At 42.3% G+C, this 21,052-nt stretch overlaps 1 protein-coding gene across 5 annotated transcripts in view; it reads left to right on the top strand.

The window, feature by feature from the left end:
- POLD3 (DNA polymerase delta 3, accessory subunit) overlaps nucleotides 1-20,697 on the top strand; it is a 59,063-nt gene extending 38,366 nt beyond the window's left edge. For 4 of the 5 annotated variants that reach the window (XM_059708446.1, XM_059708444.1, XM_059708442.1 and 1 more), the window contains 3 exons: nucleotides 12,798-12,910; nucleotides 14,037-14,115; nucleotides 19,415-20,697. In XM_059708446.1, the coding sequence (XP_059564429.1) occupies nucleotides 12,798-12,910; nucleotides 14,037-14,115; nucleotides 19,415-19,617 (395 nt within the window). In that variant the 3' untranslated portion in view covers nucleotides 19,618-20,697. The remainder of the gene's footprint in view (nucleotides 1-12,797; nucleotides 12,911-14,036; nucleotides 14,116-19,414) is intronic. The other variant, XM_059708447.1, reaches the window with a different exon arrangement.
- Nucleotides 20,698-21,052: the final 355 nt, after the last annotated feature.

The raw sequence follows: 21,052 nt of genomic DNA, 5'->3' as shown, positions 1-21,052 counted from the left end.
CTGGCAGCCATCAGCCTGGCTTGTGGCTGAGCAGAGCTCTCCCTGTGGGAGCTCACTGACCACCAGGGGGCAGCTCCTGCATTGAGCGTCTTCCCCCTGGTGGTCAGTGTGTGTCATAGTGACCAGTCATTCCCAGTCTTTCTGCTGTTAGGGTCAGTTTGCATATTACCCTTTTACTATATAGGATAGAGGCCTGGTGCACCATTGGGGGCTGGCTGGTTTGCCCTGAATGGTCTCCTGGATCAGGGTGGGGTTCCCGCTTGGGTGCCTGGCAAGCCTGGGTAAGGGGCTGATGGCTGTTTTCAGGCTGCCTGCACTCCCTTTAGGGTGGGGGTCCCCAGTGGGTGCCTGGCCAGTCTGGATGGGGGGCTGATGGCTGTTTTGAGGCTGGCCACACCCCCTTTAGGGTTGGGGTCCCCACTGGGGTGCCTGGCCAGTCTGGATGAGGGGCTGAGGGCTATTTTCAGGCTGGCCACACCCCGTTTAGGGTGGACGTCCCCACTGGGGTGCCTGGCCAGTCTGGATGAGGGGCTGAGGGCTGTTTTCAGACAGACCAGGTCTGCAACTGAAGCTCCCAGTCTCTCCTTTTTCTTTTTTTTATTCTGGGATTTATTTACCTCCTGTAATTGAAACTTTGTTGCGGCTCCAGCTCCAAGGCCAGCTGGCTGAAGGCAGGTACCTGGGGTTTGTTTAGCTTCTATAATTGAAACTTTGTTGCATCTGGAGCTCAGAGCCGGGCCACAGCAGGCGGAACCTTGGCTTCCTCCATCGCCGGGGCAACCAAGCCTCATGTTCGCTTCAGCTGCCTGGCTGCTGGCCGCCATCTTGGTTGGCAGTTAATTTGCATATCACCCTGATTAGCCAATGGGAAGTGTAGTGAAGGTATGGTCAATTACCATGTTTGTCTATTATTAGATAGGATTTTAGGCATAACTGTTCAATTTGAAGACCCATGAAGTATAAGTGAAGTAACCAATTTATTTATTTACTTAAAAATATATATTTTATTGATTTTTTACAGAGAGGAAGGGTGAGGGATAGAGAACTAGAAACATCAATGAGAGAGAAACATCAATCAGCTGCCTCCAGCACACCCCCTACTGGGGATGTGCCCGCAACCAAGGTACATGCCCTTGACCGGAATCGAACCTGGGACCCTTCAGTCCACAGGCCAACGCTCTATCCACTGAGCCAAACCAGTTAGGGCAACCAGTTTATTTTTGATAAGGATTTTTTCAATCTCCTTACTCCTCAAACCAATTTATACCATCACCAAATGGAAATATACTACAAAACCTCGACTAAAAATTCACCATGGATGGACATTACTTATGTGGATATAAAGAAGTTTCTTGGTTTAATTTTATTGATGGGACTAATGAAGAAGCCAGAATGGAAAGATTACTGGTCAACTTATCCTTTATTTGAATCACCCATATTTCCAAAACCTATTAGAGGTTTGAGCATATACTTATATTCTTCCATCTGAATGACAATTCACAAACAGGATGTAACAGACCATCTCTACAAAGTCAGACCTTTTTTGGATCACTTTATCTCGAAATTTAAATCTTTACATATGCCAAAACAGCAGTTATCACTCACTGAAGCATTGACCCCACGGAGAGGACTCTGGTGCAGGTCAGTGTCAGACACTGCCTGTGACTGACTCTGAGCTACCTGTTAGGAGCTACAAAGTGATCCACAGTTGGTGGCTACCTCTGCTGGGCCAAGCTGCATGTGGGAAGGGCCACGCTTCATACTGAGGCCTGCTTCCACCAGTACCCAGCCTGGGGTAGGTCATCAAGAGGCTCAAGGTACTCCTGGGTCCAGCTCCACATGCTGGCTATCAGGTTTAGTCACTAAAAGAGCCCCTAGTGCAGCTGTTCTCAACCTGTGGGTTGCGACCTCTGAAAATACATCCTGCATATCAGATATTTACATTACGATTCATGATAGTAGCAAAATTACAGTTATGAAGTAGCAACGAAAATAATTTTATGGTTGGGGGTCACCACAACATGAGGAACTATATCAAAGGGTCGCGGCATTAGGAAGGTTGAGACCCGGCCTAGTGGTACATGAATTACTTAAAGCAGGTTCTCAGTGAGTCACACCAGGTAGGGGCACATAGTGTTCACACCAGGATGATATAAACATTCAGACTTGACACCAGTGGGTCTGAGGCCACTCAGCAGAAGTCTCAGGGTACACCAAGACCAGCTGAAGACCTTTCCTTTTTCAAAAAATAAACTGGAGATGTTCCATTCATGTGAATCTTTAAAAACAGGTTATATTGTAGGCATCAAGGGTGTTGGTGGTGTTCCACACCATATAAGTAAAACCATGCTAAGATGAAGAATCTATAGTGTCATCATTGAAAGAGAATGATGTCATGGGCCCTTCCATGGACACTCTTGTATAATAAACAGAATAAAGGTGAGATTCTCACCTAGAAAATTAGTGTAAATTGAATTAATTCATTCCAGACCCCCCAAATGATTCCGTTTTAATCTTGTATACAGTACTAGGGGCCCAGTGCACGAATTCATGCACCTTGAAAGGAACTGTGTGCTGCGAGGCTGCGGTTGGCACAGGGGCGGGTCTTGGCCCATCCTCCATGCCCCCGTCTGGCCCCTCCCGCTGCGGCCCCCAGCCCCCTGTCTGCTGGCAGCCCTGCTCCTGCCACTGCCACTCCCACATGGTGATGGCACTGGCCCTGCTCACACCTGCTGACGGCGTGGAGCAATTGAGGCTGGCACCAGCAGTGGGTGCGAGTGGGGCCGTCACTGGCAGTAGGTGCGAGAGGCGGCTGCTGGCCCTCATCACCCCTCAGAAGCAGGGGAGGTGGAGAAGCCCTGAGGGGCAGTCTGGGTTGGCAGCTGCTGCTCACACCTACTGATGGCGCCGAGTGATTGGGGCTGGCGCCAGGTGCCGGCAGCAGGTGTGAGCGGCGGCTCCAGCACCAGCAGCGGGTGTGAGCGCCCAGTGGGACCGTGGCATCCAGGAGCAAAGAATTTTCAGTAACCACCAGAGGCTCACCCCAATGACAGTGACCAGCGTCCCACCTTGGTCTGGCGCCCCGCTCACCTGCTCTACCATCCCGCTGTGGCCAACATCTGCCATGTTCTGCATGCACCCCCTGGTGGTCAGTGCACGTCATAGCAACCGGTTGTTTGGTTGTTCTGCCATTCGGTCTATTTACATATTAGCCTTTTATTATATAGGGCAAGGGTCCTCAAACTTTTTAAACAGGGGGCCAGTTCTCTGTCACTCAGACCGTTGGAGGGCTGGACTATAGTTTAAAAAAAAACTATGAACAAATTCCTATGCACACTGCACATATCTTATTTTGAAGTAAAAAAATCAAAACGGGAACAAATACAATATTTGTATTTGCATGTGGCCCGTGGGCCGTAGTTTGAGGACCCCTGATATAGGGTATGTCTAATGTACTGTTTACTCTATAAACACTGCTTTTCTTAAATTGATTGAACCACCCCTACTAGCCTTAAGTGAATTACTTTCAGCACTTGTTCCAGGGGTGTCTTTCAGGAGGTCATTATGCAGCATCTTCACTTTTTCATATATCATGGACTAAAAAATGTTGTTACTGGCTAATTGCTTTTCATTTATCCAAATCAGTAGTTTTTCTACCTCTTCAATTGCCTTTGATCATTGTTTCTGTCACACCCTAGCAGCATTAGCACTCTTGATGGCCTCTTTATGATTTAAAATTGTGCTAATCATCCATTTGGCCAACAACAAAAGCAAAAAAACCTCACCATAAATATATTCACAGCACAGTTTCCTGAGATGTTAACAAGGCAAGGTTTAGCTGTAAACTGACTAATACTGGTGCATTCTTTCTTTTGTTTGTGGTCTGAGATGCTTTTTGTCATGCTGATGTACCAGCATGAAAGGGTTGTCAGGTTGAGAACTGAAGTTTTGTTGGACAACTAAGATATTTTTTTCCATGAACAATTCGGTTGAGAACCAAATTGTTTGAGATGGGAGACATTCGAGAATGGAGGTTTGACTGTATTAAGTAGTCTAAGAGCCAAAATCTCTTTCCAAGTTGTGTTAATGAAAGTGTATAGGCAGAGAAAGAGGCTTAAGAGAAGGACCCTTGGTTTGAATTGATATGCCAGATGACTTCTACCCTCAAAAGCCTGCTTTGAGAACCAATGGTGAAAAGCTTGAGTTGCTATAATATATTTATACTATTGGCCTGGTGCACAAAATTCGTGCACATTAAAAGGGAATTAATTAGAGGAAATATTTTAATATTGCTATTTGCCCTTTCTCTATAATAGAAGTGTCAAAGATGAGAGGAAATGAGTAAAATGTATATGAAAATAATATATGAATTTATTAATAAACAATAACAAAATGATTTAACAAAAACATGGTATAAAACAACAAACATATGATATGAAAACAAAAACATGATATAAAAATAACATTGATGCAAACAATGACTTATAAAGTGATTAAACTTATTCTAATATCTCCCTGTACACCACATTTAGAGTGAAAACACTTTCAGAGTGCTTGACTAATTTCCCTTGTGATGAAGTATTTACAACTTTAACATCACACACTCTTCGAACTCGAGAGAAAGCAACATGTAACTGACCATGTCCAAAAATAGGTTCAGGTAGGAATATTCCTACTCTGTGTAGAGTTTGTCCTTGTGATTTATTAATAGTTGTCGCAAATGCTGGCATCACAGGAAACAGTCTTCTAATCAATTTAAATGGGAGGCCCAAATGGGGACAAATCAATTCTTGGAATCAGAAGAATCTCTCCTTCCACAGATCCTGTTAATAATTCAGCTTCGATAATGTTAGGTCGTAATCTTTTGATAATAAATCTAGTATCATTACAAAGACCCCATTTATTATTAAGATTTCTCAGTAGCGTGATGATTGCACCCACTTTCAATTTTAGTTTATGACACAGCATTCCTGAAGGAATAATACTATTAAGAAATTTGATGGGAAAATTTTCCTTTTCAGCATCATCTGTTGAGTCAATGGAATCATCACTCAAATATGTGTGAAAATCTCCATTGAGTATATCCAAAATTTCTTCACTTAATTTTTGAATGTGCTCACTTTTTGGACAAAGAATTGCACATTTAGATATATTTTTAATATTATCTATAGATATAGTATTTCCAAAGGTAGCTTCAATAATAGATCCATTACAAATCATTTCACGGGGGATTTCAATAATAACCATTCCTAAATGAAAATGCTATCCAGTTTGCCATCTCCAAGTTTTACTAACCATTCACTATAAGCAGAATCCTCTGATCTCATATTTGTTGTAAGAGACAACTTTCTGAAACATCCCCAAACATTACAGTACTTTAAACTCGTTTGTACTGTGGCCGATCGCATAGCATGTGGCCCAACACTGAGACATTGTCGAAAATCCCCTCTGAGAAGGAGAACTTTCCCACCAAATGTAACATTCAAATTCATAATTTCTCTTAGTAATCTGTCTCTGGCATTTATAGCATGACTGGATGCCATGGTGCATTCATCAATAACGAGAATTTGGCCTTTTTCGTGGTTTGAGCAACTTCACTGTTTATATCGAGTCTAGAAATTGAAGTTTCATTTAATGGAATTGGTAATTTATATTGGGAATGAAAGGTTCTTCCATCGAGAAGTAAATGTGCAGCAATTCCTGTAGACGCTGTGGGTAAAACAGTACCATCATGACCTCTAATATAATGTATTAAAACTTTATACAGATATGTTTTTCCACTACCACCTGGACTATCCAAGAAAAAGCATTTGGGGTGTAGAGTTTGATATTCGATGGCTGAAAGGCTGCCAACTGTTCATCATGCAGAGAATTTATCAAAACCTGTGCCTGTTGTCGCTCGTACAATTCATCACATGTATTTGTATTCATTAATGAAGGATAGTCTGGAAGTTTGAAATGTGAACATTTCATTCCATGCAACGTGAATGCCTCTTGAATTTCGTTAAGGACATGCATTTCACAGTTTACACAGGCACCTTCTCTTTGGTGTGATTTGGGCGCTGCCATCTTGTGTTACAGGATCCCCAGCCTCCGCTGTGGGTGCCGCCACCTTGTGTTACGGGATCCCCCGCCTCTGCTTTGGGTGCTGCCATCGTGTTACAGTGTGATGGTCAATTTGCATATTCCCTCTTATTAGCTAGGATTCTCCATGAGTTCTTGCCATAATGGGTATAAAACATTTTAGGTAATGGGAGGGGAGAGAGGAATGCTAGTCCAAAGGAATTCAGTATCATGTAAAGGTACATAGACAAAAATCGATGCTGAGCGATATTAAAGAAGAAAAATGAGTGGGGAAATAAAAAAAAGAACCTGCTATGCTGTTGAAGGACAAAACTAAACTTGTTAATTCTACTTTTAGAAACTACTATAAGAACTGAAAATGATAACAGAAGTTCTCCAAAAGGGGGTATGAGCTCAAGCATAACTCCTGTTCTTGAGTGGGAAAAAAGAAGTATATATAGATGACAGTAATGCAAAAGAAAGAAATAGATCTAAGAAACTGTACAAAAGGTTGAATCTGGCTATGACAGGAGGTACATCTTTTGACTCTTCCATGGATTTAGATCCTCCCAAGTCATGCTTACATGTTCAAGTTTATGTAAGTGAGAGGTACAGTGCCCAACAGAGCCATGGTTTTTAATGAATCCTTGGAATGAGTAGGGAGAATGCACTATGGGCATCCCAGAGGGGCAGTTGCTAGATACTCATTCTGTGACATTTATCAAAATGCTTTGACCACGACTACTTAAAGGAACACTCCCAAGTGTGTTGATGAAACAACCATCAAGGAACATTCTGACCAGTTAAGAATTGAGAAAATAGAGGCAACTCTCTGCAGACACATGGGAAAATAATTTGGAAGTAACTTAGGGATATATGTTAATTGGAAGTCTTCCCTATTTTCAACCAGGAAAAGAACTTGGGGAAGATTCTGGAAAAGTCTTTGAAGCCATGAGCCTAATGTATATTAGAAGGGAAACTAGATACTCTAGTATTAGTAAAGGAGTCAGCTTCTAAGTCAAAGAATTACTGTGGTTGATTGAGCACTCATTACATACTTTTGAAATAATCTCTGTGATTCTGACCCTTAGCCCACAACAATTATACCCATGGGTGATTTGAAATACGAGTGGGGTTATTTAGTTTGGAAATGAGTGAGAAGAAATGTGATAGAAATGGACAACCTATAGTAACAGATGATGTAAAGCAGAGGCTCTCAGATTTTTACTCTGGCAAAAATAATTTTTGGCATCTGACTAAATTTATAAACCATGGCCAATTTACTTCTAAATTTCTTTGTCTCAAAGCCAGTGGGATTTTATTTTAAACCTTTCCACAGTCTCTAACCTATTCTTGTTTTATTTCTGTTACACTGAATATGTGCCATTTAGTATGCTGATTTGAGCTCAAAGTTAGCACATAAGCAGCAGGAGTGGACTTGCTGGCAGGGACTTGGGAGTCAGACAGTCTGCATTTAAATCTTACCTCCACCACTAACTGTGTGACACTTTAGACCAGCGGTTTCTCAACCTGTGGGTCGCGACCCCTTTGGGGGTCCAATGACACTTTCACAAGGGTCGCCTAAGACCATCGAAAAACACATATATAATTACATATTGTTTACGGTAGCAAAATTATAGTTATGAAGTAGCAACGAAAATAATTTTATGGTTGGGGGTCACCATAACATGAGGAACTATATTAAAGGGTCACAGCATTAGGAAGGTTGAGAACCACTGCTTTAGACAGATTATCAACTTCAATTCCTTGTTTTCTCAGCTCTACAATGGAGATATTATTAGAAACTGTAGGCTTTTTATGAACATCAAATAAGATAATGTGTCAAAAGTGCCAGGAGAGCCTGACAGGTGTGGCTCAGCAGTTGAGCGTTGACTCAGGAACCAAGAGATCCCCTGGTCGATTCCCTGTCAGGGCACGTGCCCGGGTTGCGGGACTAGATTCCCAGTAGGGAGCATGCAGAAGGCAGCTGATCAATGATGTTTCTCATTGATGTTTTTATCTCTAAATCTCTCCCTTCCTCTCTAAAAAATCAAAAAACATATTTAGAAAAAAAAAAAGTGCCAGGAGAGTGCTTGACACAGACGAGGTTTTCTTCTCCCTCCACTTTTCCTGTTGAGGTGCTCAGTAATTAACAGTAGTAATAAGTAATATAGTCATCCTGCCTTCTCTCAGAAAGTTCCCACCTTCATTTCCTTAACTTTCTACTTAAGAGGCTATTCCTTTCTTCTCTCCCTGGCAGTTAGCACTTTTAACAATTACTCTCTTCATAAAGTAAGAGAAGGCTGAACCCAGAAAGAAGTAACATTAAGAACTACATTGTTAGGAAGAAATAGTTTTAACCAATATGTTGTCTTTGCTAAACATTTTCAGTCCTTCCAGATTGATTATGGAGAATGTTAAGCAAATGACCCCCTTTGGAAGGCTAAGATCGGTAGTAAAAAAAATTTCCTAGGAAGCTATGATTTCCAGGAATTCTAATTACCATTCTCTGCCAGAAAATTCTGATCAACAGTGGTTACCTTGCTGGATCCCTAAAATTTGTTTTGCTACAGTCTTGTTCTGCTTTCAGTAAAGGATGCTTTCTTTTGTTGAGAGCACTGTAAGTGATGTCTCGCTACTGAAAAACTGCATATTTTTTACAGTTATACAGGGTGGGACAAAAGTAGGTTTACAATTGTTTGTATAGAAAATAATACAATAATTAATGAATAATACAAGAATAAACTCAGCCTGGCCTGTGTGGCTCAATGGTTGAGTGTCGACCTAGGAGCCAGGAGGTCATGGTTGGATTCCCAGTCAGGCTATATGCCTGGGCTGCGGGCTTGATACTCAGTGTGGGGTGTGCAGGAGGTTACCGATCCGTGATTCTCTCTCATCATTGACTAGTGGCCTGGTGCACGAATTCGTGCACACTGAAAGGAAATTAATTAGAAAAAATATTTTAATATTGCTATTCGCCCTTTCTCTATAATAGAAGTGTTAACCAAATTCACAATTGACGCTCTATCTACTGAGCCAAACCAGCTAGGGCATGTTTGTTTGTTGTTTCTGTTTTGTTTTGATTTAATGTCTTTGGATGAAACCTCAGTTTAAAATAATAATGACTTTGAGTTAACCCAGTAATAATGGGTTATTATGAGAATGAATGATTGTAAAGTCCAGAAAATTTTAGTTGTTTTCCCTATAATTTCTTCTTTAAAATATTTTCATTAAAATTTTTTTTAAAATACCTTAATACAATTTCAAAAATCAGATAAAATGGAAGTTTTATAATAGATAGAAACATCTTCCATCTGCCTCATCTAACTGGTTGGTGCTTCTATTAACCTTCTGTCAGCCATCTGCCTTCTGTCTTCCAGGGATTTGTTGAAATTTCTTACTCATTAAGAGTGCTTGACTTCTCTTTTGTTCTCTTCCCTAGCGTGGGGTGGGGTATTTACATTTCATCCCTTTATCATTATAACTAGGGGCCCGGTGCACGAAATTCGTGCACTGGGTGTGTGGGGGGGGGAGTGTCCCTCAGCCCAGCCTGCCCCCGCTCACATACTGGGAGCCCTCAGGCGCTGACCCCCATCACCCTCCAATCACAGGATCAGCCCCTTGCCCAGGCCTGACGCCTCTGACAGAGGCGTCAGGCCTGGGCAGGGGACCCTCATTTCCCCCCATCACTGGTTCTGCCCCCAGCCCAGGCCTGATGCCTCTGGCCCAGGCATCAGGCCTGGGCAGGGGACCCCCAGATCCCTCCGATTGCTGGCTCTGCCCCTTGCCCAGGCCTGATGCCTCAGCCAGAGGCGTAGACCCCCATCACCCTCCGATCACCTGATCGGCCCCTTGCCCAGGCCTGACACCTCCGCCAGAGGTGTCAGGCTTGGACAGGGGACCCCCATCTCCCTTTGATCACTGGCTCTGGCCCCCGCCCAGGCCTGAGGCCTCTGACCCAGGCTTCAGGCCTGGGCAAGGGGACCATCATATCCCCCCAATCCCCGGCTCCGCCCCCCGCCCAGGCCTGATGCCTCGGCCAGAGGAGTTGACCCTCATCACCCTCCAATCACCAATCACCGGATCGGCCCCTTGACCAGGCCTGAGGCCTCCGGCAGAGGTGTCAGGCCTGGGCAGGGGACCCCCAGCTCCCCGCGGTTGCAGGCTCCACCCCTGCCCAGGCCTAACGCCTCTGGCTGAGGCATCCGGCCCGGGCAGCGGGGACCCACAGCTGCAGCGGCCCCGCGATCGTGGGCTCCGCTTTAGGCCCAGGCAAGGGACCCCTAGCTCCCGGGACTGCCAACTTCAACCGTGTCCAGATCCCATCGCTGGCTCCACCCCTACTTCCTGCTATCACTGGCCAGGGCGGCAAAGGCACCTGATTCTCCGATCATGGCTGGGGGGCAGGGCAAAGGCGGCCCCAGGGCCGCCTTTGCCCTGCTCCCCAGCTCTTAGCTCCCCCCTGGGTTTCCGATCACTGTCAGTGGCTGGGGGCTTCTTCCTGCTTTCCCTTTTGCCTCCCTGCATTGTGCCTACATAGGCAAATTAACCGCCATCTTGTTGGCAGTTAACTGCCAATCTTAGTTGGCAGTTAACTGCCAATCTTAGTTGGCAGTTAACTGCCAATCATAGTTGGCAGTTAATTTGCATATAGCCCTGATTAGCCAATGAAAAGGGTATTGTTGTATGCCAATTACCATTTTTCTCTTTTATTAGTGTTGATGATGTTTTTCTCTGGGGTGAGTGAAGAGGGAGGTATATGCTGAATCTTCTTGACAGAGAAGCCCCTCATCTCAGATTTAGTTCAGAAAATAATTGTTTTTATTTAAAAATAAGAAGTTATTGTTACTGTGTGTTCAGTGCCAGTGAAATCATGGTACCTATACCTCTATGGAGCTTAGAGTCTGGAGGGGGAATCTAGATTAACAGTTTCATACATTGAAGTGAAAAAGGGGTCTTAGAAGGTGCCACTAGCATTAAGTGTTTTCCTTGCTTAAGTCAGGTACTTAACAGAATTGTAAATTGAGTAAGTACTCCTGAGTTTATTACTGTGGGTACTCAGAATTCCTTTTCTTTGGCTTCCTTACTGCATAAACTTTTCTCCTACCACTCTAACACATTGGGACACAGCTTTCTTAATAGTTATAGGTCAGAAAAAATGAGTGCTTGGTTCTGTGGTTTAACTTGCCTTTTGCTTGCTTGAGCACCCATCAGGTTCTAGCCTCCCAGAGCCGGGTTGATAACTGGACCACTTTCTTTTTATGTCTCTCTCTTGTGTCCCAGAGCCTATAAAGTTTGGGGGCCCATTTCATACTTGAAGTGTATATTTATTGTTTTGTTTTGGCTCTCGTTCTGCTTCACCTCTTTAGGTCATTTGGCCTTGAACCCTCCAGTCATAATTTTTAACACTGAGCTAATCAGTTTGGAGGATTTCAGATCCAAGACTTGTGCTAAGAATTTGAATACAGCCAGGAGATTCAGAGAGCAGGTGTGGCTAAGCAGCTACCCAGTCCCTTGACCAGCAGTTTCTTTGTGGTGATTAAGCAATAGGTCAGCTGAGGATTTTCACTTCCCCTCTCATGGGCCTTCTAAGACCACTATTTCTGGAACTATTTGGAAATGATGGGATCCTCCTGGTGGCGCTCTCCTCTCGGTGATATCACTTCTTTAGCAGTGTTTCTTTCAGAAAAGTGTTCTTAGTATAGCAAAACTGGCCTCATCAGTGGGGCCATCACTAGAAATAGTTCCTATACAGCAGGGGTGGGGCACTTTTTTTTTTTTTTTTGCCAAGGACCAGTTGGATATTTATAACATAATTTGTGGGCCATATAAAATTATCAACTTAAAAATTAGCCTGCTATATTGGGTCAAACATTTAATTAACTCACCCCTATTACCTTGGCGGGGCCAGACCAAATAATTTCGTAGGCCTTATATAGCCCATGGGTCAGATGTTCCCCACACTTGCCATACAGCATAATAAGCAGGTCTTAGTTGTTAGAGCTCTAATTGTAATCATTTCAAAGATGACCCCCCTCCCCCGCCCCCCAAGTTTATGCTCTTAACATCAGCTGGAAAGTTTCAGTCTAACAAACATCTCAAGTGATTGCAAAGAATCCTCAGACCACAGTCACAAAGACTCTGGCATGGGACATTGGGTATGATCTGAGATGATCTCCACTTACTTGATCTTAAGAGGAAATGTCTGGTCCTGAATGGTGAGGCAGCATGGGATAGTTGGAGTAGTAAGGTTGAGAAATCAGATGGACTTGCTTTAAAACCTTCTGCCTCAGTTATAAGCTCGTGACCTTGTCTAACTAACCTCTCTGAACCTCTGTTTACTCAGTTCTAATGTGTGAATAATAATATTTGTCTCAGGATTGTTGTGAGGATAAAGTGAAACAATGTGATATACATGACTCATAGGAGGTGATCAGCGGATATTTATAAAACAACTTCATACCTGACATATCTGTAAAATAAGATTTAGCTAAGATCATCTCTAAGGTACATTCCAGCTCTAATGATTCTTGATTCTCTAATTTTCTTTGTATAAAATATGTATTTTTTAAGGATATATTTGTGTAGAGATATGTAACTGCAGAGTCCTTGGTTGTCATGAATTGCTGCCTGCAAAATGTCCTTTGCTGGATATGGAAACTGAGCCAGTGGAGAAGGCGATGTACCAGATAGTGCCTGTAGTTCTCTTACCTAAGCCTGTTTCATAATTTCAGTCCTACCAGATTCTCCTGGGGTTTATGAAGCTGAGTCACCATCCCCACCACCTCCTGCATCTCCACCTCCTGAACCAGCGACGAAGACTGAGCCAGAGCCTCCTCCTGTCAAGGTACAGCTTTACTGGGATGGCTACCTTTCCATGTGTTCTTTTTCACCCAAGGGCCTAAAACTGCTGTGTTAAATCTGTTCTCTGCTGTATACTTCACAAGTGCCAGTAGATGGCTCTTGTCTCATTCTCTCCTATAGGTTGTAAGAAGACAGGGTAATATGTCTTCTCACTTGACATGAGATTTCAGCTGTAGGTCAAAGTTTCAGAGGGAGCTCTTTGTTTTCCATGACCTCCAGCATCAGGGCTGCTGTGCTACCCAACTCCCGTTGGAATTGTGCAAAATGAGGTCTTGCCTGCATCAGAGCAAAGTGTGTGAAAGATAGAACAAACAGCTTATGCATGTTGGTTACTCTTCTGGAAAAGGGCTGGATGAGAAAAGCCGGCAACAAATGGGGAAATGTAGTTTATAGTGATCTCTAGCCGCATCTTGTCTGTATCTGTTAGTGTAAATAATGAAGAGTTGAGAAGATGGGTGCTGACAAGTTTCTTTTTCCTTTATGTCTATCATTTTTCCTGAATTCATTGTATTAAGACTGTCATTTAAATTTTGCATTGATTTCTTCATTAGCTGAAGAGCATATGGGATTAAAGACCAGTGGAGATAAAGGAAAGTAAAATACCAGTTTGAGACTAAATTAGACAGGCCTATGTTACAGTGTCAAGGCTGAAATAGCAAGTATCTACAGCAGGGGCAGATGTCGTGGAAATCTCTGGTCTGTTTAGGGGCCTTCCCTGTGTGCTCCCATAATACCTGCCTCGGCCCTCCAGTAATGCCTTTATAAAAATCGTCTATTTTCCCGTCTGTCTTCTCCATTAAGGTTCTTGTCTTATTGGTCTTTTTAACCCATGGTGCCTGCACTGCTGAACAAAAGTATGTTGCTGAATGAACTCAGATTTTTGCTCAATATGTTACTTTACTTCTCATGAACAATGAAACATCAAGCCTGCACATAAAATTACCGTAACTTGTCTGTGTGGTAGGGCTGGTCCTCTAACAGGAAATGTGTAGAATTCCTCGTTCAGCTTACCATCATGGAGTATTGGAGGTTGCTTGTTATAAATTAAACTTCTATTTTTCTTTGTAGTTTTATTGGTCACCTTAATATTATAACCTCTGGTCTTTCAGAGCTTAAGTGGAGAAAACAAAAGAAAACGAAAGCGGGTGATGAAATCTAAAACCTTTGTGGATGAGGAAGGCTGCATAGGTAAGAAACATTTTGGGTTTAAATTCACAGGTAGTTATTACCACGGATAGGCACCATGATCCTTCATAGAGCAGCGTGCCTCAAACTTGAGTGTGCATGTGACTCACCCCCGGTGGTGCTGCCTGTCTGTGGCCCACACTTGGAATAGCATGGTATGAGACCACTACAAGTGAAGGTAGAACACCTGGTCTTGTCTGGACCATACACTATAAAAATAAGCTTTGAGATCTTGGATGAAAGTTGTCACCTCTGGTGGGGAATTTCTTGATCTATGGAATGGAGGTAAATTTTCCATTTTGCCTACATGTGGGTTATTGTGAAGATTCAGGTGAGGTAATATATCTAAAAACACTTTCGAGATGGAAATTACAATACCAGCCTAAGATGTTATCATTGATGTTGAGAAACATTGGTTTTTTTAGAATGGTCGTTTTATACATTTGAACAGTGGAAAAGAAGCTTGTACAGATGATTAGACTAAAGAGAGTGTCATGAGTCTTTGGTATTTTGTTACATTTGTTTTTCATAGAGGTTTGACTCTTCCAATTCACTTCCTTAATATTTCCTATTTGTAAGCCATGCTGGGTAAAAGAATGTGCTTTTTATGGAGGCCTAGAGGGGAACAGAATTTAGGCTTTGAAACAACCTAAGTATCCATTGACAGATGAATGAATGAATGAAGAAAGAAGTTGGTGTGTGTGTGTGTGTGTGTGTGTGTGTGTGTGTGTGTGTGTGTGTGTACAGAATATTATTCAGCCATATGAAAAACATGAAGCCCTAGCTTGTTTGGCTCAGTGGATAGAGCGTCAGCCTGTGGACTGAACAGTCAAGGGTTGTGGGCTCGATCCCCAGCACAGGATGTGTAGGAGGGAGCTGATCAATGATTCATCATTGATGTTTCTGTCTCTCCCTTCCTCTCTGAAATCATTAAAAATATGTGTATTAAAAAAAACATGAAGAAATCCTGCCATGTGTGACAACATGGATGGACCTTGAGGGTATTGTGCTAACCATAAATCAGACAGAGAAAGACAAGTACTGTATGATCTCTTTTACATGTGGAACCTAAAGAAACAGCTCAGACAAAGCAATCAGATTTGTGGTTACCAGAGGCAGGGGGAATAGGAAAAAGGTGGTCAAAGGCACAGACTTCTACTTACAGGATAAGTAAGTACTAGGGATGTATGTACAGTGTGATGATACTGTCAACACTGTTGTACGATGTGTATGAAAGTTAAGAATGTACCTGAAGAGTTTTCTTCACAAAGAAAAAACTTTTGCTTTCTCTTTTTGTTTACCTATATGAGATAATGGATGCTACCTACTAACTAAACCTACAGTGGTTATCATTTTACAGTATACAGTGGTGTACTTCAATTTTAAGAAAAGAATTCAGGCTTTGAGTCATTGGCTTATCCTTCGGCCATGTTTCAGCTTGTTGTACCTTTTCCACAATTGAACCAGACTTCTGTGGGGCTTTTAGGATTTGGCCTGATGGGATGCTCAGATCCTAATACTATATTTCTATACTTGGAAGAGTTATGGGTGAGCCTCTTAAACCTGTTGTTAGTTGGATTAGCCCATAATTGTTGTTTCTTCTCTCCTGTGGCACCTGCCACAGGTTGGTTCTCCTAGAGAAGTATTTTTTCCTTTTTTTTTTTTTTTTTTTTTACTTTTTTTCTTGTTCAAATTTTTGTCTCAAAAATATTGATTGGCTGAAGAATCAGTTTTTCCTAGGCATTGTGGTTGTTAAAACTAGTGAGGACATAAATTGTGAACCAGGTTTCATTATGTCCCACCTCCCATTCCTTTGAAAAGACCTCTGACATTTTAATTGTAGCATGTGATTGGGGAATAAAATTCCTTACATGTGCAAATTCCGTCTTTGCAATGCCAGATTTATTGTGAGCCTATGAATTCTGGACTTTGAGTAGTAGTCTTTTTTGTTTTGAGTCTTCTAATAGTGCATTTTCAAGCTTCTTAGTTTGACTGTTGGTGGTAATATATGTATTTTCTTTTAAATTTCTTTTAACTATAAGAGGACAAAAGCATCAATGCTAGTTTCTTTCTCCTTCTACTCCAAAATAAAAATGTCAAATCTTTGTGAGTGTTCATTGGGAATTTGTGGCTAATTACCTATTGTGTTTTGTTCAAAAACTGTACTCAAGTTTTGGCCAGGTATGGGATGTGGACCTTTTTGCAGTCTTGTCTCCAGACAAGACTTTTAAGAGCCTTGGATGCAACAATGAAAACTATGCTCACATAGCAGTTTGGTGTTTTTTGTTTGTTTTTGGTGTGTTTTTTTTTTAAGGTTTTTAGTCCAAGTTCAACCTAATGAATCTTGGCTTCTGTTACCAACAAAGGAGTTCTGCTTTCCTCTCTCTGCTCAGACTGTTTCAGATGTATCGGCACAGTGGCCTGCCCTGTCCTGTGCTTGATCAGGGTTGGTCTGTGGGTTTGCTGCAGGGGCTGATAAGTTTGTGGTGGACTTCTGGACAAGGTGAATTTCTAAAGCAAAACAGTTGATGGAAAAGAATTCTGATGTTTAACCCATGCAAAATGGGCCTTTTTATTTTTTTCAAACCGGGGCTTTTTAAATGGTATCTGAGAAAAATGGCCTGTTATTCAGCTAAAATAAAGATCCTGTATTTTTAACTTAAAATCCCTTTTGTCCTGTAGTTTGAAGTAGCTACAGCTTTGAGTATAGAAAATGTTCCTTTTAGCTCATAAGGTATACTCTGTGTTGCCCTGACTGGTTTTTAACCCCCACCCCCAAGCAATCTCTTGTGCAAAATTGGCAATGAGACAACCAGTGGTTTCATTAATAAGTAATGAAATAATGAGCTAATTATGCTGGAGCTTAATATTGTAGACATGCTGCCATTTGAATACAGAATATAGCTTATGAAGGAGCAATTAGTAAGTTGTTTCTTCTCTCTGTATAGATGCTCTTCAGACTTTGAGACACTGAGTAAATACATAACAGCTTTTAATTTTGTTCCAGTAACCTAGTTACATAATGCTTTTGAAGTTGCGTACAAGATGGGGATGGTGTTATGGGATTGTAATTGCTGAACTAATAGGTATATCAAGGAAATTCCATAAGTATTTTAGAGCAACATTTCTCAAACTTTGAGTAGATGCATGACTTGAAACCTTGCTAAAATTCAGAGTCTGATTCAGTAGAACCTGAGATTCTGCATTTCTAATGAGCTCATGGGAGTTTCTAATGCCCTCTTGTCTGTGGAACAAAGTTGAGTAGGAAGGCCTTTGAGAACACTTAATACATATTTAATGCTTATCAGTGTTTTTAGCCTCTAAGTTGGCAGGAGTCAGCAAAGTAAATTCTGGGCTTTTGAAAGTAATGACAAATCCTGGCAACTCTGGGGGAAGGGACTGTTAATTATGCAACCTTAATGACATCAGAGGGAATAAAGTGAAGGAGTAGCCAGTTGACCACCAGCATAGCCCACTGCGAGGGAGAAAATAGCATTGAAGGATGCTTACCAAAGATTACTACCTGCATCTGTATGTTCTGAGGCAGTGTTAGTCCCACTTAATGGAAGGAAAGGGAAGTGACTCTCAAGACGAGGTCCCCAGACCTGCTGAATGTGAAACTCTGGAAACAGAGTCCAGCAGCTTGTGTTTTAACAGCCCTCCCGGTGATTCTGATGCACGTTGAAGTTTGAAATTGTATAAATGGCAGACTAGGAATTAGAACATAGATATGTTGATTCCAATGCTTATGCCTGTAGAACAATGTGACTAATATATTTTATTAGAAATGATCAGTAATTACAAGCTTAAAACTATCATTGTTCTTAAATGGGAAAAAATACCTTTCACTTTAATCACCTGAGCTTTTATTATGTATATTGGGTTATTCTGTTCAGCTAAGAAAAGATGTTTTGCTACCATCATTTGCTGCAACCAGGAAGGCTGAGGAAGAATTTAGATGACATTGGTTATACAGCTGCTTCAGCTCTCTAAAGTCACAGGAAGGTGGCATTGTTCTGTTTCTTGTATTGGTATATACATTGCAATAATATTAGAGAGACACCTCATCAGTTCTGCGACATGGTCTGTGCCCTTTGGGGCTTTCTTATAATGTCTGTTCACTAGTATAATGCTTTTCATTAGGCAGGTTTCATTGAGTTTTATTGGCAGAGGGAAAAGTAAAATATGCCTTTGGTTGATAGGGAGTAAGAGAATTGGTAACTTTGGTTCTCATTGTATCATGGTCCTTCCGTAAAACTATCAAGTTTTGCCCTAACCGGTTTGGCTCAGTGGCTAGAGCATCGGCCTGTGGACTGAAAGGTCCCAGGTTCGATTCCGGTCAAGGGCATGTACCTTGGTTGCGGGCACATCCCCAGTAGGAGGTGTGCAGGAGGCAGCTGATCGATGTTTCTCTCTCATCGATGTTTCTAACTCTCTATCCCTCTCCCTTCCTCTCTGTAAAAAAACCAATAAAAAATATATTAAAAATAAACTATCAAGTTTGTCATCTGATAGAATTTGCTTGGGACAGTTCTCTTTATGATGTAAACTTAGACCACATAAATCTTGGGTTAATTAGTAGTCATTCAAAACCAAGAACTGAACAGTTGAACTAATCTCCAATTCTCTGTACTTAGGATGTGCAGAGAATGAGTGACATCAGGATAGAGCTAGTCAGAGACTAGACAGGATCAAAACTGGCAAATAGAGCAGAGATTAAGACCAGGAAAATGATCAGTGGAAAGAGGCAAGCACCACTGAAAGCTCAGGAAATCAAGCAAGACCCAAAAGCAGGACTGGGGCAGTCAAATGATGAAGGCCTCGGACAGCCCCGCCTGGCGCAGTGTTGAAAGTAGGCCTATGAACCGGGAGGCTGCCATTTGATTCCTGGTCAGGGCACATGCCTGGGTTGTGGGCTTGATCCCCAGTGGGGGATGTGCAGGAGGCAGGCAATCAATGATCTCTCTCATTGATGTTTCTCTCTCTCTCCCTTCCTCTCTAAAATCAATAAAAATATATTTAAATAAATTAAGATATGGGACATAGCAGTGAGGGAATAAGGGTGAGTATTGATTCTGAACCCCAACTAGAGACTGTGATCTCAAGATGCCACATACTTGCTACCTGAGGCTGGATCTGATCTCCCAGTGGGAGGAAACTTTGGTGGTAGATGAGCACACCTTCCTTGATCAGAGTGTCCGGGGGGATCTGGGTGAACAAGACTTCTCATTCTTTTGATAGAATAGTATTCTAAATGACTCAGCCCACTCATGTTTCATTTTTTTCCCCCTTATTTTACCAGTGACTGAAAAAGTCTTCGAAAGTGAATCCTGCACAGATAGTGAAGAAGAACTTAAGATGAAGACATCTTCCATACACAGACCCCCAGCAATGACTGTGAAAAAAGAGCCCAAAGAGGAACGAAAGGGCCCCAAGAAAGGGACTGCTGCTCTGGGCAAAGCCAATAGACAAGTGTCCATTACTGGCTTCTTCCAGAGGAAATGAACTGCTGTCTCTGTGGGTCAGAGATGTGGATGGTCAGGGAGACGACCAAGACATACAGACTCTCACTTACTGTGTAAGTTCATCCAGCGCCTCACCTCACCTATGTCAGAAGACTGTTCTTCCATCTTGAAAGGTTTATACTACTGGCTTTTAACCAAAAAGAAATCACCTGGAAGCAAGAGGCAAAAGACTATTTAAAAAGCTGTTACCTTCTAATGACATTTTTAAAGCACAATCTTTGACCTGTCCAGGAGAAGAATTTCTCAAAAAAAAAAAAAAATGGGACAGGTTTCAGAATTATCATTATCACTGAAGCCATTTAGTGGCTAATCACTGCACCCGACCTACCTTGTGCCCTGATGCACTTACGGCTCAGGGAGTATTCCTCTGTGCTCCTTTGTATTCCATGGACTTGTGTGGGTATACTTTTAATCCCTGAATTTTACTGGATGTGTTTACCACTCCCCTTATCATCCCTTCCCCTCTAACACAGTTCTGTGTGAAGCCGTGTTCTGTAAGTCTTTTAAATCGTGGTTGGACTGAGGCTGAAACAGAAATCTCCCTGTAATCCTCTTTTCCTCCATTATAAAGTACACTGACACCTGGCTGCATACCAGCTCACTAGTGTTTTACCACTTTAACAAAAGCTCTCTAGACCTTCATTCGCAATTAGTGGTTAGGGCAAAGGCTCAGGCGGAGCGCAAATAGAAACGTAACGATGTATTCAACTCCACCAGAAATTACCTAGAGTCAGCATTGACAGCATTAGAGGACGGGTCCTGTTGCTGACACAGCGCGCACTTTACACTGTTCTTAGGATTTTTGTCTCCTCCCCGCTGTCCCTTCCCACATGCAGTATGTAACAGTTAAGGAAAATTTCTTCTTGAGGAAACAATGTTCAGAAACAAGAATTTCCTAAGGTCATGAGGAAGAGAGAAAAGCACACATTATACAGATGTTGCTCCTCTGTATGTTTAACCCTCCCGTTTGCCTAAAAGTCCAGGTTCCCCCAAAAGAGATGGAGAGACTGAATTGTTAGTAGGACTAAACTGCTATTAAATAAAATATTTTCATTTGTTACTTCAAGAAAATCATCTGTTGCAGTGATAACTTCTAACAGCTTCCGTTCTGGCTGCGCAGTGAGCTCAGTGGATGGAGGTGGTGTGGCAGTGGCCGCAGTGGGCTCTGGGGAGGAAGCACAGGCTTGGCTGCTGGTGTGATTCATTGCGAAGAGACAAGGGATGTCTGACTTCTTTCCATCTTGGCCTGGTGTGTGTCCTAAGTGAGCAGTCAGCCATCTACTGTTTAAAGTCAGTATTGTGAGGGACCTTGGATTAAGAGCAGTTTGAGCAGGAGTCACCGAGGGCTCTCTAGCCAGGCACCCATGGACTTGATTAAGCCCAGAGGTTTGGGGGATGAGTCCTGGCATTACATC

The sequence above is a fragment of the Myotis daubentonii genome, chromosome 9, assembly GCF_963259705.1.
Source record: "Myotis daubentonii chromosome 9, mMyoDau2.1, whole genome shotgun sequence".
Lineage (NCBI taxonomy): Eukaryota > Metazoa > Chordata > Mammalia > Chiroptera > Vespertilionidae > Myotis > Myotis daubentonii.
This window is presented reverse-complemented; position numbering and strand designations above follow the sequence as displayed.